Source organism: Nomascus leucogenys, chromosome 24 (genome assembly GCF_006542625.1).
Source record: "Nomascus leucogenys isolate Asia chromosome 24, Asia_NLE_v1, whole genome shotgun sequence".
Lineage (NCBI taxonomy): Eukaryota > Metazoa > Chordata > Mammalia > Primates > Hylobatidae > Nomascus > Nomascus leucogenys.
This window is the reverse complement of record NC_044404.1, coordinates 15,679,360-15,697,578: the sequence shown is the minus strand read 5'-3', so window position 1 is coordinate 15,697,578 and position 18,219 is coordinate 15,679,360. Positions and strand designations below refer to the sequence as shown.

Here is an 18,219-nt window from a genome sequence, read left to right as displayed (position 1 = left end):
CTCCAAATCACCCTCCCCACAGCTGTCTGATGGACACTTTAGTGTACACATCGGACCACAGTGGCCACTTCTCTATCTAAAAGCCCTCTACAGCTCCCACTGCCCTCAGCATGAAGTCCCAGCAACCCCTACCACTGCACAAGGCCTTCCGTAAGGGCGTTTGCTTCCTCTCCAGCCTTGTCGCTTGCCCCTCCCTGCCAGGATGACCAGCCAACTTGGTTTGCCTGGGACTGTTCCGGTTTTAGCATTGAAACTCCCGTGTCTCGGAAAACTCAATTCAGGCAAACCAGGACAATTGGTCACTCTGCCGTTGCCCCTGACTTTACGCTCTGGCAACACTGGAGTTCTCTTCCAAGCAGTCGCTATAGCTTTGCTCATGCTGTTCCCTCGGCTGGAAAGTGACCCCTTCTGTTTCCTAGTGAATTGATTAGCAAGTAACTGAAAACCTTCTTCAGTGGCTAAAACAAATGCAGATGTATTTTTTTTCACATAGCCAGACATTCAGAGGAAAATGGTGGCTGGCACTGGATCTACAGCTTGGTGAGGTCTAAGCTGACATCGCTGTAATTCTCTTGGCCACAGGATGGCTGCCTCAGCTCCAGTCATCACACCCATATTCCAGGCAGGAAGAAGGGGAAGGGGCAGCATCAGCTATGTCAGATCCTTCTTATCAGGAAAGATTTTTTTTTTTTTTTCCAAAGGATGTTTTACATCTCAGGGCAGAAGAGCATGGTAGACAAGAGCACAGGCCCTGGAGTCAGATCACTAAAGTCTGGATTCCGGCTCCACCACCTTCTAGTTAAACACTGGGAAGTCACTAACCCTCTCTGGCCTCAGTTTTCTCATCTGTAAAATGGGCATGATATTAATAGTAACCTACCTCATGGGGTTGATTTTGGGGATTGAGATAATGTAAAACCTACAGGATAGTGCTTGGCACATACTAAGCGCCCAATAAATGTTAGATATTATTTAACATTTCTTACATAACATTGTAATATTAACATTGTAATTAGCTCCCTAACTACAAGGGATCTGAGGACAGCAAGCATTTAGCATTTATTATCCCCAATATAAAGACATACACAAAAGAAGATAGCTGGGAATGAGGCCGGGCGTGGTGGCTCACGCCTGTAATCCCAGTACTTTGGGAGGCCAAGGCGGGCAGATCACCTGAGGTCAGGAGTTTGAGACCAGCCTGGACAACATGGTGAAACCCCATCTCTACTAAAAAATTACAAAAAAGTTAGCTGGGGCCGGGCGTGGTGGCTCACGCCTGTAATGCCAGCACTTTGGGAGGCCGAGGCAGGTGGGTCACAAGGTCAGGAGATCGAGACCATCCTGGCTAACATGGTGAAATCCCGTCTCTACTGAAAATACAAAAAAAAAAAAAAAAAAAAGTAGCCAGGTATGGTGGCAGGTGCCTGTAGTCCCAGCTACTCGGGAGGCTGAGGCAGGAGAATGGCATGAACCTGGGAGGCGGAGCTTGCAGTGAGCGAGATTGCACCTCTGCACTACAGCCCGGGCAACAGAGAGAGACTCTGTCTCAAAAAAAAAAAAAAAAAAAATTAGCTGGGCATGGTGGTGCATGCCTGTAATCCCAGCTACTTGGGAGGCTGCAGGAGAATCGCTTGAACCTGGGAGGTGGAGGTTGCAGTGAGCCGAGATCGTGCCATTGCACTCCAGCCTAGGCATCAGAGCTAGACTCCATCTCAAAAAAAAAAAAAAAAAAAAAAGAAGAAGAAGAGGATAGGTGGGAATGAAGTTTAGATTAAGCAAACTTAAGAAGGACTACGTTTTGTACTTGGGTACCTTCTAGTTAAATTTTAAGACCAAGCTTGGGCATCACCTCCAGGAAGCCATCCTGGATTCCTCCCACCAACTGACACTGGTTTAAGTGTCCTGTTTCTATGCTTCTGGTCTGTATTTCTGTTTTCAAATGTATACCAGGGAATTTAATGATCTATTTACTAGTCTGTCTCCTGCACAGCTGGGGTCCCCCCATCCTGGATTCCCAGGTCTGGGTGGTGCTGGGCTCCCTGTAGCCCCCACTACTTGTTGAGCAAGTCAAGTCTTTCCTGAGACTTGCCTTGGCATCATGGGGGTGTGGGAGCCACACCATGGTCCCCACTCCCAGGGGACAAAGTCTGGTGGAGAAAAGGGACAACTCTTGGGCCAGTCTGAGGTAGCTGCAGCCGAGGGCTCTCCAGCGAGGGGTCCAGAGGCTGGGCTGGGGGCACCCCCACAGAACAGGACATTCCCAGGAGCATGCCAGGCCAGAGGCCCCTATCACCAGGGTCTGATCTGCCTGGCATGTCCCTCCCTGGACACCGGGTCTCTCTCATCTCTGGCCGCCCCTGTCATCAGGGTCTGACCCCGCTGGCATGTCCCTCCCTGGACACTGGGTCCCTCTCATCTCTGGCCGCCCCTATCATCAGGGTCCGATCCCCCTGGCATGTCCCTCCCTGGACACTGGGTCCGTCTCATCTCTGGCTCCTCTTGGCCTCTTGTCAGCCTCAGGCGAATTCTCTTCTCCTGGATCAGGCATTGTCAGCTGTCCCAACTCCTTCCTCTCTCTGGGCCTCAGTTTCCCCACCTGTCTAATGCAATGAAAGCATATCCAGCTCTGATCACTGTGATTCTGTGTGGAAACCATTGCCTTCTTCAAATGTATGTCTCCTGAGGATGATGCTGGGGTCTCTTCCTCTTCCTGTACCCTCACCATGCCCAGCACAGGACTGGACACAGGGGCTGGCTCACTAAACACTCCTCAGAGAGCCCCTGCCAACAGCAGCCGTGGGGTCTGTGCTGCGGGATGGGGGTGGGGGGTCCCTGCTAGGGAGCCCCTTCCCCAGGAGTGGTTGTCCCTGAGCTTTGGCCATCCTCCTGTGGCCTGGTCTCTCTGGCCTGGGGGACACTGCTCTTGGGGAGACCCTGTCTTCCACCTGCTGCTGGGGGACCGTGAGGACCTGCCAGGCCCCTCGGTGGTGGTAGGATCGGAGAAGCGAGTGATTTCATCAGGGTCTCACCTGTTTGCAGTTTGTGAGATGGATTGGGGAAGGTTTCTGATGTGTCCTTAACTCCCATCCCCTCCGGCTTCACGCAGGACTCCCCGGGCTCTCCACCCCAGCCCCCTGCCTCCCATTAATGCCCCAGGAGGCTCCTTCCTTGGCCCTCTCTCTGGGCCTCCGTTTCCCCACCTGTCTAATGCAGGGTGGGGGAAACTGGCTGAGTAGGGTCTGTCTTTGGCTCCATAGTGTGGAAAGGGGCAGCACCAGAGAGCTGGGAAGCAACAGAGGCCGCACAAATCAAGGATCCAGGTGGCCCCAGGAGAAGGAAGTTTATTGCTGTTGCAGAGACTCGCTACCGCTGCTCCCAGCAACAAATCACAGCTGCGTTTTCTGGAGGAGCAGAGAACAGTGTGAGAGACTCAGGGCTGTGCCACCTTCTGGGGTGGCACAGGGCTCTGCCCAGAGGGTGGGTCCATGGGGGCATGGCCAGCAGCCCCCGGCCTTCACTTGCCAGCCTTGTCCCTGTCCAAGGGGTCTGAGGCCCTCAGCATTTCAGGCCACTGTGCAAATGGGTCTTGGAACACACTCTGTCCCCAGTGGGGAAGCCCCCAGCCCAGGGTGACCCTCTGTTCCCCTACTCTCAAGATGATAAATGGCCATCCACACCATCCCTCTCCTCTGCTGGGCCATAGCCTCAGGGGGTCAGTTTTTGGGGGCGACTGGTGTGGGGCCTGGATGGGGACATAAGTGCTTGATGAAGGCAGTGGATGGATGGATGGAGGAGTCGATGACTGTTTCCTTATTGGCACCCAACTCAAGGCCTGCTACTGGAAGCACTCAATCAATATTTCTTGAATGAGAGAGTGAATGTGTGAAGAAGTGCATGAATGAATCACTGAATGAGCAAATGAATGAGTGAATAAATGGATGAATGAGTGAATAAATTCATGAATGAATGAATGAATGAGTGAATGAATAAGTGAATAAATGAATGAATGAATGCATGCATGAATGAGTGAATAAATGCATGAATGAATGAATACATGAATGAATGAATGAATAAGTGAATAAATGAATGAATAAATGCATGATGAGTGAATAAATGAACGAATGAATAAATGCATGAATGAGTGAATGAATGAGGGGATGGGTGAGTGAGGGGGAGGGGCTGACAGGTGCAGGGACAGCTGTGGAGGCGGCACCCACCTCGTTGATCCAGTCGATGTAGGCGGACACCCGGGTGTAGACTACCGGCTTCTTGCGGGTGTTGCAGCCCTGCGAGGAGCCAAAGCTGACGATGCCAAACACCTCCCAGGAACCGTTCTCCAACTGGCAGTTCAGTGGGCCGCCGGAGTCCCCCTGCACCATACCGGGAGGGCATCAGCCACCAGGGCCCCCAAGAGGCAGGCTTGGGAAGCAGGGCTGGGTTGGGGTGGGGGATGTGGGTTGGCTTCTCAGCCTTAGTAGACAGTTTTGGCCTCAGCCTGCCCATGGTGAGGGAGGCAGAGGAAGTGTGGTTTGGGGCTGCCTTGGCCTTATTCTGGGAGGCCCTGGGGTGTCAGACTAGCTCTTGGTTTGCTGTGTGATCTTGGGATGAGGTTAATCCTCTCCGTGCCTCAGTTTCCCTAGCTGTTAGGTCTCCTTATCTAAGACTCTGTGAGCTACTCAGAGCAGTGAGGATGTTGGCGCTGTGCTAGAGGCCTGGGAAGGTGAGGAAGGAGGGTGAGAATGGGGAGAGGGTTGTGTGTTTGAAAACAGAACATTCCCTGATTGTCTTAGATGTTTTATGGTTCTGGTCTCCCTGGACTGGTGGACCAAACGGCATGGAGGAACATGTGTAGAGACTTCAGTGAAGCCTCTTCTGCGTCCTTTAAACTCATTTAGTCCTAACCCTGTGAAGTGGTTACTGTGACTCCATTTTACAGATGGAAAAACTGAGATCAGAGGTTCAACGGCCTTCCCAAGGTTACGCAGCTCATAAATGGTGGGACTCATGCTCAATGCTCATGCTCTCACCACAGTGATGGGGGGTGATGGGCTTACCCTGAGCCTGCTGGGCCCAGCCAGGGCTCTCTCAGTCTTGTCCCAGGAGAAGGGTTTGGTCCATCGCACCCCCCTTTGCCCACGTCCACTTGGCCACTTGGAGTAGGGACAAGGTGCAGAACCTAGCCACTCACATTGCAGGCTGAGATGACGCCGTCGCCCCCAGCGCACACCATGGTTTTCTTCACCCTGAAGCCCCACCAGTCAATCCTGGAGCACGTGGCATGATCCACCACAGGCTGCAGGCCCTGCTGCAGCTCATCAGCAATGGGGCCATTGGCTAGGGAGAGAGTGAGCAGTGACCAGGGAGGCAGCTGGGAAGCCCAGTCCAGCCCCTCCCCAGGCCTTCAGGGAGCAGAGGCCTGGGACAGGACCCAGGGGAGCGCCGGCTGAGACACTGTGCAGACCACACACCTGCCCTTCATCAAGAGGCAAGCCAAGGTCCCAGAGGGTCGGGAGCAGGTTGCCAGCAGAAGGAAGCTACAGCGTTGAGTTGAGTTGTCTTTAAATTGGATTCTGGGGGTTTAATTGTCAATCATTTCTTGTGGGTCTCTGTCTTTGCTGTCACCCATTAAAAAGCCTTTCTCACCCCCAAGATTTTCTATTTCTCTTTCCTTTTTTTTTTTTTTTTTTTTTGATACAAGGTCTCTGTTGCTCAGGCTGGAGTGCAGTGGCAAGATCATAGCTCACTGCAGCCTGTTTGAGGCTCAAGTGATCCTCTCGCCTCAGCCTCCTGAGTAGTTTGGGACTATAGGTACACACCACCATACACAGCTATTTAAAAATTTTTTTTAGTAGAGGCACGGTCTCACTATGTTGCACAGGCTGGTCTTGAACTCCTGGCCTCAGGTGATCTTTCCTCCTCAGCTTCCTAAAATGTTGGGATTATAGGTATGAGCCGCCACACCTGGCTTCTCCCCCAGGATTTTCTAAATAGTGATCTGCATTTTCTTCTAAGTCTCCCATAGTTTCATGATTTGCATTTAACTTTTAATTCAGCTGGGACCTATTTGGGCATATGGTATACCATAGATGTCATCCCCAACCCCTAATGGTTTATTTTAGTTTATTTATGCGACACTTACTATGTGCCAAGTGCTGTTCTGAGCACTTGACAAATTCTAATTCATCTAAACCTACCACATCTCTCAGAGACCCTTGTTAGAGTGTCTGTCATATGGTATGTGCTTAGTAAATATTAGCTGTTATTGTTACAAAGTTTACAAAGACGTGAAAACGTGAAGGCAAAAAGGGAAAGTGGTGGGCAAATGTGGGTGGCATGCTGCTTCCTTCAGGAAGGCTCTTGGGATTTGCCAGGGACGATACTCACTCCAGAGGCGGCCCCAGCCAGTGACATAGCAGGGGTAGTCCTTGGGGAGCAGGGAGTCCTTCTCTGGCAGGCAGGCCACCTGGATGGTGTCACTCAGCTCCACGTGCTCTGCAAGCTTGATGAGGGCAATGTCGTTGCTGGAATCCAAAGTGGAGAGGGTGAGTGGGCAGGAGGGCCCTGGCCCCACAAGCCCAGGCTAAGGGGCTCGGGCTGTGAGTTGGGAGTTAGGCCCAGGGTGCTCAGGGGTCCTTCACAAACATCCTGACTGCCAGCTTCTTCTTGGCCTTTGGGGATATCAGGACAAACGATTCACCATCTAACATGGTCACCCGCACTGTTGACATAGCTTCTTCTCACGAGTCATCACCTCGGGAAAGGGTTAACAGAGGGAGGTGAGGGTGGAAGTGTTCGAAGCCACTGCTGGCTGTGCGTCCAGTTCTCAGAGGCTACAGCAAGCTGAGAACTCTAATGCCAAAAGATGGCACTTGCAGGTGCCAGTTTTAATATTTTCATGTTACAAGAATAAAAGCTGGCCGGCCCAGTCAGATCTGTTTTGATTCCTAGTTCTGCCACAAAGTGGGCTGTGTGGCCTGGGACACAGTTCTTAACCTCTCTGAGCCTTGGTTCTTTGTCCAGGGCTGTTGTGAGGATTACATAATAGATGGCATATAAAGTGTCTATTGCAATGTGGGCATACAGTAGGCATTCGATAAAGGTGAGCGCTGGCCCAGCCTCTGGAGAGACACTGTGGGGGGCCTTCCTTGTGGACCTTCCTGGGAGTCTTGACCAACGAGGGGGATATGAGGGGTTATTTATCTCCTCTTAGCATTTTGCCATTTTGTGTAAGACAGTCATTCGCTGGCTTTCCAGGGTGAGGATGGGGTGTCAGGTATGGGGTGCGACAGGCTCTGCGGCTCCGTCTTGGGGACGCCTCTTTCCACACTGCCTCCAGCGGCTGTGGGATGGGCAGTCTGTCACTCACCGCAACAGAAGGGTGTTCCATTTCTCATGGACGTGGATGGTGTCCACACCCACAAACAGGGATCCTTCTTCGTCTTCCACCTCCAGGTTGTTCTTTCCCACGGCCACACGGTAGGTCCGGGTGTTGCTGGGCAGAGGAAGGGGACCAGGTCAGCGTGGTCCCCTGGTCCTGCCAGCCAGTGGGATAGAGAGGGAGCTCGGGGCTTTAGTGGGGACTCATTTTGGGGAAAGAGAGTGTCCCCATCGTCCTTTCCCAGGGTGAGGGGAAGGGCCTGGGACTTGGGATCAAGGGACTTGGGTTCATGTTGTGACTTTACTGCTCCTGGATGTGTAGCCTCGTGCCTCAGTTCCCTCATCTGTAAGGGGGAGGCAATGCTGGAACTTACTCCCAGGGCGGCTGTGAGAATAAACTCATCCAAGCTTCCACCGCTCCTGCCTGCACAGTTGCGGCATCCATCTAACTATCTCTCCCTTGTACACTGGCCTACTCCTGTCTATTCTGAACCCAGCAGTGTGGGTTTAAAAATATCTCTGGCCAGGTGCGTTGGCTCATGCCTGTAATCCCAGCACTTTGGGAAGCTGAGATGGGAGGATTGCTTGAGGCCAGGAGTTTGAGACCAGCCTGGGCCACATGGCAAATCCCCATCTCTACAAAAAATAGAAAAATCATGGTGAAGTTTGGGCTTCTACGTTAAAAAACAAACAAACAAACAAAAAAACAAGAAGAAAAATTAGCTGGAAGTGTGTGGTGGCGTGTGCTTATAGACCCAGCTACTCAGGAGGCTGAGGTGGGAGGATCGCTTGAGCTCAGGAGGTCAAGGCTACAGTGAGCCATGATGGCGCCGCTAAATGAGACTCTGTCTCTACCAAAAGAAAAAAAAGGATATATGAAATACGTAAAATGAAACATGTTGCAATATATATTTTTTATAAAATATATTTAAAATATTTTATGGAATATATAAAAATATGTCAGCCCACAACTCTCCTTTGCTCAGAAACCCTTCCAATAGCTCCATCTTACTCAGGGTCAAAGCCAAGGTCCTGACACTGGCCTGCACTCATTTCCTCTCTAGCTCACCTCCCGCTCTCCTCTAGCACACGCTGCCCCCGCCACACCGACTTCCGCGTTATTCTCAACCATACCGACAGGTCTCTTCTCCAAGGCTTTGCATGGCTGTTCCCTCCACCTGGAACACCCTTCTCCTAGATCCATGATTTCCTCCCTCACTTCCTTCAGGCTTTTGCCCAGATAACCCCCTTTTAGCTCTCTGAAATGTCCCAAATATTTGCCAAATATCCCCCTTTCAGCTCTTCTCCTGGCCATCCCTTTTAAAACGGAACCCCTCATTCTGTTTGTCTTCTTCTGACCTTATTTTTATTTTTTATTTTTTTGAGACGGATTCTCACTCTGTTGCCCAGGCTAGAGTGCAGTGGCGCCATCTCGGTTCACTGCAACCTCTGCCTCCCGGGTTCAAGCAATTCTCCTACCTCAGCCTCCCAAGTAGCTGGGATTACAGGTGCCGCCACCACGCCTGGCTAATTTTTGTATTTTCAGTAGAGACGGGGTTTCACTATGTTGGCCAGGCTGGTCTCGAACTCCTGACCTCAGGTGATCCGCCTGCATCGGCCTCCCAGAGTGCTATGATTACAGGCGTGAGCCACTGCTCCTGGCCAATACCTTATTATTATTATTATTTTAAATCACCCGAGATGTTATATATTTGTTTAATTGCCACTCTGCCTTCCACAAAAATATAAGCTTCCCGAGAGCACAGACTTTGTCTTCACTGCTGGTTGCACATAATAGATGCACAATAAATACTTGACTGAATAAATGCACAACTGAGTTACTGGGTATGAGTAGCTTATGTAGCCCAGTGCCTGGAGTGTGGAGAAGCTGCTCAGTAAAAGCAGAGTATCAGGCTGACCACCCCCAGGTCTCAGCGTATCATCCCTGCACACCTGATGCAGTGGGCGGCGGTGAGGACGAAGTTGCTGGCAATCAAGGTCCCGCCGCACGTATGCCACCACGTGTCGTTCTTGAGGTACTGGAGGGAGATCTGCAGGAGGGTGGGGAGGGCTGTGTGTCAGCCTGCGGGTCCCTGGGAACCTCACCCCACCACCCTCTCTATCTCTACCTCCCAGCCCCACACAGGCTTACCTGCCAGGGCCAGCTGTGGGGCCGGGCATTCTCTCCTCCCACCACGCGGGTGGATAGGTTGGGCGGGAAGCTGGGCACCCCGCAGCTGGAGGCTGGGGAGACAGGAGGCCAGGAGAGCCGGTGAGTGGAGCTGGTAGCCCACGGGGAAAGGGGTGGGAGGGTGGGCAGGTGGAAGAAGCACAGATTTGGGGCTGGGCAGACACGAGGTTGATATTTTACTGTGTCACAGGGGGAAGGCACCCAGGTCTCTAGGCCTTGTTTTCCCTTTCTGTGAAATGTGAGGGATCACACTAACCCAGTGAATTTGTCCTGAGAACTGAATTAGACAACACGTAGAAAAGAAAGCATCTGGCCGGGCGCGGTGGCTCACACCTGTAATCCCAGCACTTTGGGAGGCCAAGGCGGGTGGATCACTTGAGATCAGGAGTTTGAGACCAGCCTGACCAACATGGCAAAACCCTGTCTCTACTAAAAATACAAAAATTAGCCAGGCGTGGTGGCGCATGCCTGTAATCCCAGCCACTCGGGAGGCTGAGGCAGGAGAATCGCTTAGTAAATATTAGCTGTTATTGTTACAAAGTTTACAAAGGCGTGAAAACGTGAAGGCAAAAAGGGAAAGTGGTGGGCAAATGTGGGTGGCATGCTGCTTCCTTCAGGAAGGCTCTTGGGAGACGGAGGTTGCAGTGAGCCGAGATCGTGCCATTGCACTCCATCCTGGGTGACAAGAGCAAAACTCCATCTCAAAAACAAAACAAACAAACAGAAAACAAACAAAAAAAAACTGTGGCTGGCATGTGTGTGAGTGCCTGGTACACCTGTGTTCTTCTGTCCCTTTTTAGGCCCCTGCGTCATGGTGTGTGCGTGTGAGAGAGCATTAAATCCACTGTTATAGCTGGGCAGCTGTGTGGAGTGGTCAAGAACACGTGCTGTTCTGCAAGACAGACGTGGACTCAAATTCTGCCTCTTCCACTAACCTGCCATGTCATGTCAGGCAAGATACTAAGTAGCACTGAACCTTGATGTTCTCATCTGTAAAATAGGGCTATTAATAGACCCTACCTCTTTTTCTTTCTTTCTTTCTTTCTTTTTTTTTGAGACGGAGTTTCACTCTTGTTGCCCAGGCTGGAGTTCGATAGCGGGATCTCACCTCACTGCAACCTCCTCCTCCTGGGTTCAAGCGATTCTCCTGCCTCAGCCTGCAGAGTAGCTGGGATTACAGGCGCCCACCACCACGCCTGGCTAATTTTTGTGTTTTTAGTAGAAACGGGGTTTCACCGTGTTGGCCAGACTGGTCTCGAACTCCTGATCTCAAGTGATCCACCCACCTCGGCCTCCTAAAGTGCTGGGATTACAGGCGTGAGTCACCATGCCTGGCAATAGACCCTACATTTTAAGGTTGTTTTGAGGATCGAATTGGCTCCTACATGTAAGGGGCCTAGCACAGCGTCTGGCACATAGTAAACACACAGGAAACAGGAGCTGCTATTGTTACTGTTGTTGTTGTTGTTAGCTGGAAGGACTCTTCATTAAGTGCTCTCCTTTGCCAAAAAAGCCAGTGAGATTTAGAGAGGTGAAATGACTTTCCCAGGTCCTGCAGAGAAGAAGTGGCATTTAAGCCAAGTCCCTGGGCTCCTAATCTGGGAAAATGCCACTAAAATGATGGAATGGAGAATCCTCAAGGGAGAGAGAATGCTGGGAAAGGCAGGCCCTGATGGTCCCTGGGGTGAACCCAGGATGAGGCATCTCGTGTCCCTCCCCCTTGCGTGGTGCTTTCCACACCTCATTTCTAACTGGGGACAGGTCAGATCATCTTCCCTGTTTTGCAGATGTGGAAACAGAGTTGGCAGGCAGGCTGTGGCTTGTCTGACACACAGCTGGTTGGTAGCATCTGAACCCACAGGGGACCCCAAAGTGTCTTACCTGGAGAGCAGAGGGCCCCCACTCCCCATCCCGTCCTTGCCCTGGAGGCCAGCCCGAGCTCACAGCCTGCTAGCTGCAGCCCCACCCCACCGCTTACCACAGGCCAAGAGCGCAGCGAGGACAGTGATACCCAACATGGTTAGGTGCTCAGGACTGGCTGACCGGCGGGATGGGCTGGGGCACACTTATAGGCAGGAGCAGGTGAGTGCACCTGGTCAAGGCCAAACCGCCCCTTGGAGAGAAACCTGCTCTGATAAGGCCCTTTCCCTGACCTTGGGTGGTTACTGTTTAATTTGGGCAGGAGACAGGGCTTTCTTAGAAGTATGGATTTTCCAAATATCCTGAAACAGAAAATTCTGAGTTGCAGTGCTTTTTGGCATCCCCCACCCCACTCTGTTTGACATGTGTGTTCATTCTCTCTCCCTACCTTATACTATTTATTTATTTATTTGGAGATGGAGTCTTGCTCTGTTGCCCAGGCTGAAGTGCAGTGGCACAGTCTCAGCTCACTGCAACCTCCACCTCCCGGGCTCAAACGATTCTTGTGCCTTAGCCCCCTGTGTAGCTGGGACTACAGGCGCCTGCCACCATGCCAGGCTAATCTTTTGTATTTTATTTATTTTTTTTGAGACAGGATCTTGCTCTGTCACCCAGGCTGGAGTCTCAGCTCACTACAACCTCCGCCTCCCGAGTTCAAGCGATTCTCCTGTCTCAGCCTCCCAAGTAGCTGGGACTACAGATGTGTGCCACCATTTTTTTTTTTTTTTTTTTTTGTATTTTAGTAGAGACAGGGTTTCACCATGTTGCCTAGGGTGGTCTTGAACCCTGAGCTTAGGCAATCTGCCTACCTCAGCCTCTCAAAGTGCTAGGATTACAGGCGTGATTAGAGGCCGCTAACTTATTCTTTTTAGTTATTTATTGGGCACCTACTGTGTGTCAGGCATTGCGCTCAATTCTTCTTGCATTATCTCACTTAATTCTTCCAACAACATGAAATAGACACTATTATCTGCTCTGAGATGAGATGAGAAAGGACCAGGCCCAGTGGCGCATGCCTGTAGTCCCAGCTACCCCTGAGGCCAAGGCAGGAGGAGGATCGCTTGAGCCCAGGAGTTCGAGGCTGCAGTGAGCCATGATCGTGCCACACTGCATTCCAGCACGGGTGACAGAACAAGACCTTGTCTCTAAAAAAAATAAAATAAAAGTGAGGAAGCTGAGACTCAGCAGGTAAGTGACCGTCTAGGGTCACACGGCTGGGCAGCAGCAGAGTCAGACTTTGAAGCCGGAGCTTCTAACACCAGCCTGGGGCTTCAAGTTGTGGAGACGCACTGCTCCTTCTCTGCCTTTCTAGTGCTGTTAGATCACTTCCTGGCTCTCTTTCTGTCTCATCTTTCTAATTGCCTGGGCTTGATGCGCTCCTGCACCTGCCTCCAGGGCTGTGGTTGGAGGTGGAGGCTCAGCAGGCTCTGGAAGGTGCTTAGTTGGCCAGATTCCTTCCTGGAGTCAGTTTAGTTTTAGGTCCTCAGTTTCCCCATCTCTAAAATGGGCAAAAGGACGAGATGGACTTTCAGGCTCCTTTCAGTTCTACAATTCTGTGACTTGAATGTCAAGGTCAGTGGCAGATCTGAGGGCCCAAAGCACTGAGTGACAGAAGTTCTATCAGAGCCTCCGGCATTCGGGGTTGGCCATCCCTTGGAACATGTGGTTTGATCCATTTGCCCCAAGGCCTGGCCTCAGCCTGGTTGGTTAGATTCTGTCTTCCTTTTCCCTTCTACTCATACCGAGCTCCCCTTGAAGGTCATTTTCTGAGCTGGGCCTACTGGCCACCTTAGGAATTCTTTCCTGATAGAAAAATTCAGAGTGCTATGTACCCCGCCATTCATAGTGGTGATCTGGGGGTGAAGGAGGATTCTAACTTACACTTTTTTTTTTTTTTTTTTTTGAGAGTCTCGCTCTGTGGCCCAGGCTGGAGTGCAGTGGTGTGATCTCAGCTCACTGCAACCTCCACCCCTGGGTTCAAGCAATTCTGCTTCCTCAGCCTCCCGAGTGGCTGGGATTATAAACGCCCACCACCATGCCCGGCCAATTTTTGTATTTTTAGTAGAGACCGGATTTCACCATGTTGGCCAGGCTGGTCTCAAACTCCTGACCTCAAGTGATCCACTCACCTAGGCCTCCCAAAGTGCCGGGATTACAGGTGTGAGCCACTGTGCCTGGCCTCTAACTTACACATTTTTATGCAGCTTAAATTCTTTTTTAAAACAAGCATATGTTACTCTGGTAGTATAAAAATCAATAGGTTTAATTTTTTAAGAAAGATACACAGACAAGGAGTGGGAATGTGCACTGGGGGCTTTGTTCAGCTGTGGTGACATCAAGGCCTCAGTCCTGGGGTGTCTGGGGACTTCAGCCTGTGGGGAATTTTCTGTTTCATTTTGGAGGTTGGTTGTGCGTGATACAGGGATACAGGTTTATCAGTGGCTACTGGCCAGTCTGCTTCAGACCCAGGGCTTTTGGTTGCCAAGCCTTGCAAAGGGTCATTGTAGCCTGGAGACTGGGAACATAAGCAGAGATATGGCTTGAGCTAGGTGATAGGTCTTGGAAATTAGCAGGGTCTGAAGGTGGGAGGCAAGACACCTTGTTTCCATCTCAGTCAGTGACAGAATGGATGACCCAGACCCTGAGCAACCTCTTTGAGCCTCAGTTTCTCTCATGTCCCTTGATCAACCTGGGAAAATGAAGTAACTGGGCTCCTCCTCGTAGGAGCTCATCAATTTATACTCAGAGATACAGCAACTTCTTAGCATGCATCTCAGTCATATATACATGCCCATGGATTCACAAGTATATGCGGACAGGCGATGCACACACATGCACATACACGTGCACACACATATGCACACACATGCACACACACATGCACACACACACGCTCCTCCACGTCCACAAATATGCACACACCAATGATATAATACATGTAAAGCATTTGGTTATGTGTAGAGCCAAGCAGAAGAACCATGCGCCACGCATTCAAACATGTACACAAACATAGAAATAGCCAAATGGATCGATGACGAGGTCCCAGGTGAAGAGAGTTATTGTTAGCTTTTTGAAGCTTCACAGAGAGACTGACCTTTTTTGGAGGGAGGTTGCTGGCTGCTCAGCTATAGGGAAACTTGCTTGTTTTGAGACATCTAGAGGGAGGGGCCTTTTATGTAAGGTAGCACCAAACAATTGTCCCTGGAGAAAACTGAGGTCGCCCTTAATCTGTTTCAGAAGCTGAAGACAGGCTGTTGAGTGCTTTGCTTAGGGTTGAACTAAACCCACCACTATTGCTTCGTAGCTCTATGGCCTTATACTTGTGACTCAACCTCTCTGTGCTTTCTCGTTTATAAAGTGAGAGTGAAAACGGTACCTCTGGCCGGGCACGGTGGCTCAAGCCTGTAATCCCAGCACTTTGGGAGGCTGAGGCGGGCAGATCACCTGAGGTCAGGAGTTCAAGACCAGCCTGGCCAACATGGTGAAACCCTGTCTGTACAAAAATACAAACATTAGCCGGGCATGATGGTGGGTGCCTGTAATCCCAGCTACTCGGGTGGCTGAGGCAGGAGAATTGCCTGAACCCGGGAGGCGGAGGTTGCAGTGCACTCCAGCCTGGTGACTGAGCAAGACTCTGTCTCAAAAAAACAAAAATAAAAAGAAAGAAAATGGTACCTCCCTCCTAGAGCTGTTGGAAGAAGTGCCTGGCATATGGTAAGGACGGTCTAAATGTTTGCTGTTACTATTATTATTGTTGTTATCTGGTTCTTATGAGAAAGCTTGAGACTGGACTTGGTCACTGAGTACTTTTGCCTTCATGGGCCCCTTTCTCCATTAAAAAAAATATTAAAAACTGGCTGGGCATGATGGCTCGTGCCTGTAATCCCAGCTACTCAGGAGGCTGAGGTGAGAGAATCCCTTGAGGCCAGGAGTTCAAGACCAGCCTGGGCAACATGGTGAGACCCCTGACTCTAAAAGAATTTTAAAAACTACCTGGGTGTGGTGGCACATGCCTGTAGTCCCAGCTACTCTGGAGGCTGAGGTGGGAGGACTGCTTGAGGCCAGGAATTTGAGGCTGCAGTAAGCTATGATCATGCTACTGCATTCTAGCCTGGGTGACATAGAGAGACCCCATCTCCAAAAAATAAAACACGAAAAAATGAAAAATTATGTTTCCTTACAAAATAAAATAAAAATTATGTTTTATTGTATGGTTATAACAATGAATGTAATCCAGTTTTGATCCTTTTCATTTTTTTCTTACTGATTTTAAAGAAATCAAAACATTTTTGTGGGCCCCTAAAGGTGTCATGGGCTCCAGGCCCTGTGGCCCCTCCTTCCGTGAGGTTCTAGATGACCCAAGGGCTGAGAGAGTTTGGGGAATGGTCTATGGCTCCCCCTGAGCACCTTCTCCAGGCCCTGGAGGCGCCTTTAGCTGTGTCCCAGGACAGCCAGGAGAAACTTGTTCTTGCTGGAAAAGGTGGACAGGCGTAGGAGCTGCCTCCGGGCACACGCGTGGCTGGTGCCAGCCCCTCCTGACTCCAGGCCTGGTGCAGGGAGCAGCCGGTCAGGCGACACCATGATCCCAGTGGCTCAAACTGCCTAAGTTACGGTGGTGATGCTGGGTTGGCTGACCTGATTTTCTGGCCTTGATCATCGAGACTGAAGAAGTACCCCAGAGGGGGCCTATGGCTATCGGCTGACAGAAGCCCTGGGAGGGTGGATTTCCTGTGATGGGAGGGGTCAGGGCTTGAAGTTGGATTAACTTGCATATTTATTTATTTATTGAGGCAGACTCTTACTCTGTTGCCCAGGCTGGAGTGCAATGGCACAATCTTGGCTCACTGCAACCTCTGATTCTTCTGAGTTCAAGTGATTCAGGCACAAGCCACCACGCCTGGCTAATTTTTGTATTTTTAGTAGAGACAGTGTTTCACCATGTTGGCTGGGCTGGTCTCGAACTCCTGACCTCAAGTGATCCGTCCACCTCGGCCCCCCAAAGTGCTGAGATTATAGGCATGAGCCACCACGCCCAACCTAACTTGCATATTTAAAGAAGTGACTGTTTTGTTTGCCCAGGCTGTGAGTCACTGACATACCATATGTCATACACAGAAACATAACATACACAGAAAACATTCATTCACTCACTCATTCATTCCTCCCACATTCACGGAGCAACTACTGTGTGCAGGCCCCATGATAGGATTGGGTATAGAGATAATAAGACCCGTTCAGCCATGGGGAGCTCCCTGCTGGACAGGGTGAGTGTTCCTTGGAGATAGTCTCCCTTGGAGAGATGGGCCAAGGGCGTGGAGTTCTGCGTGAGAAGAGACTGGTTCTGGTGGAAGCCTGATGAGGGGCAGGCAGGGAAAGGATTCCTTCTGTACAGAGTCCATGTCCAAACTGAATCTGAGGCCTCGAGGGTGAGAGAATGCCAGAATCCACCCCCGCCCCACTGCTGAACCCTGGGATTTTTCAGGACCTGGAGTGGGGTCTCCCAGGACCCAGGGCCTCAAAGTCCTTGAGCCACTTGGGGCCAGACTGTGCTGGAAAAATAACCAGGGGCGACTTGGCAGAGGCAGGTAGAAAGGGGTGGGGGACGTGGTCAGGTGGTGCCCTGGGGCCTCAGGGGGAGCAATGCCAAGGCGGGGGTGGGGTGGGATAAGAGCTTGAGAAAAGAGGCAGGTGTCACTGACAGGGCTGGGATTTTCTGGCCGCTGGGACAGGACTCTCGGGCGGCAGCTGTTATGTCTCGGGTGAGGCCCACTAAGGGGCCAGCTGAGGGGCTGGCAGGGCTTCTCCTCCAAACCAGATGGAAGCACTGGGGGTTAGAGAGGGTTGTGGGGCCCAATGAGGGCTTGGCGTTCAGCAAGGGGTTAACAGTTCAGAGAGAGGGGCTGGGGGTTCCATGGGGATTTGGAGCTGGGACTCAGTGCAGGGAGGCTTAACGAGAGGAGGGAACCTGGGAGTTGTTTTTTTTTTTTGTTTGTCTGTTTGTTTTGTTTCTTTTAAGCGACAGGGTCTTGCTCTGTCGCTCAGGCTGGAGTGCAGTGGTGCAATCATGGCTCACTGCAGCCTTGAACTTCTGGGCGTAAGTGATCCTTCTCCTGAGGTTCCTGAGTAGCTGCCCAGCTAGTTGTTTTAAATTTTTTTCTGGAGACAAGGTCTTGCTATGTTGCCCAGGCTAGTCTTGAACTACTGGACTCCAGTGATCTTCCTGCCTTGGCCTCCCAAAGTGCTGGAGTTATAGGCATGAGACACTGTGTCCAGCCCTGGGGGGGTTTTAGGGAGTCCTCTCTCTTGGTCCTAGGATCACTCCAGGTCCCTTCCCTCCTCAACCTGCTTTCTCTGGGGGTCTTGTGCAGGCCAAGGCTGGGGGCTCCCGACAGGCTGAGACCCCTGGTGGAGGGCCCTGGCATGGGACAGCTGGCCCTGGTCTCTCATGGTCCAAGGACTCGAAGCCCACAGCCATCACCATCAGGAGCTTCCTTTTCAGTATGATTTGTTATTATATTTTGTAGAGATCAGGTCTCACTATGTTGCCCAGACTGGTCTTCAATTCCTGGCTTCAAGTGATCCTCCCACCTCGGCCTCCCAACGTGCTGGGATTACAGGCGTGAGCCACCATGCACTCTTTCAGCATCCCTGTCCCTTCTTCCCGAAGCCCTTTCCAGCAGGATATCAGGGATGCGGATGTTCCTCTCTTGGGGAAGGGGTTTTGAAAGGCA

At 51.2% G+C, this 18,219-nt stretch overlaps 1 protein-coding gene across 1 annotated transcript; it reads right to left on the bottom strand.

The window, feature by feature from the left end:
• Window positions 1-3,317: 3,317 nt before the first annotated feature.
• Window positions 3,318-17,963, bottom strand: CTRC (chymotrypsin C). The gene is made up of 10 exons (XM_030805025.1): window positions 17,831-17,963; window positions 17,188-17,312; window positions 13,917-14,003; window positions 9,530-9,793; window positions 9,331-9,428; window positions 7,367-7,492; window positions 6,385-6,521; window positions 5,189-5,334; window positions 4,218-4,370; window positions 3,318-3,401 (listed from the first exon to the last, which is right to left on the bottom strand). The coding sequence occupies exons 1-10, from the start codon at window positions 17,961-17,963 to the stop codon at window positions 3,387-3,389; spliced, it is 1,284 nt and encodes a 427-aa protein (XP_030660885.1). The 3' UTR covers window positions 3,318-3,386.
• Window positions 17,964-18,219: the final 256 nt, after the last annotated feature.

Coding starts and splice junctions, on each gene's coding strand:
- CTRC (XM_030805025.1), bottom strand. CDS start 17,963: ATGGCTGTGGGCTTCGAGTCCTTGGACCATGAGAGACCAGGGCCAGCT. Junction 6,522..7,366: donor TGGAACACCCTTCTGTTGCG/GTGAGTGACAGA, acceptor TTTGGATTCCAG/CAACGACATTGCCCTCATCA. Junction 4,371..5,188: donor GCGTCATCTCAGCCTGCAAT/GTGAGTGGCTAG, acceptor GGTATGGTGCAG/GGGGACTCCGGCGGCCCACT.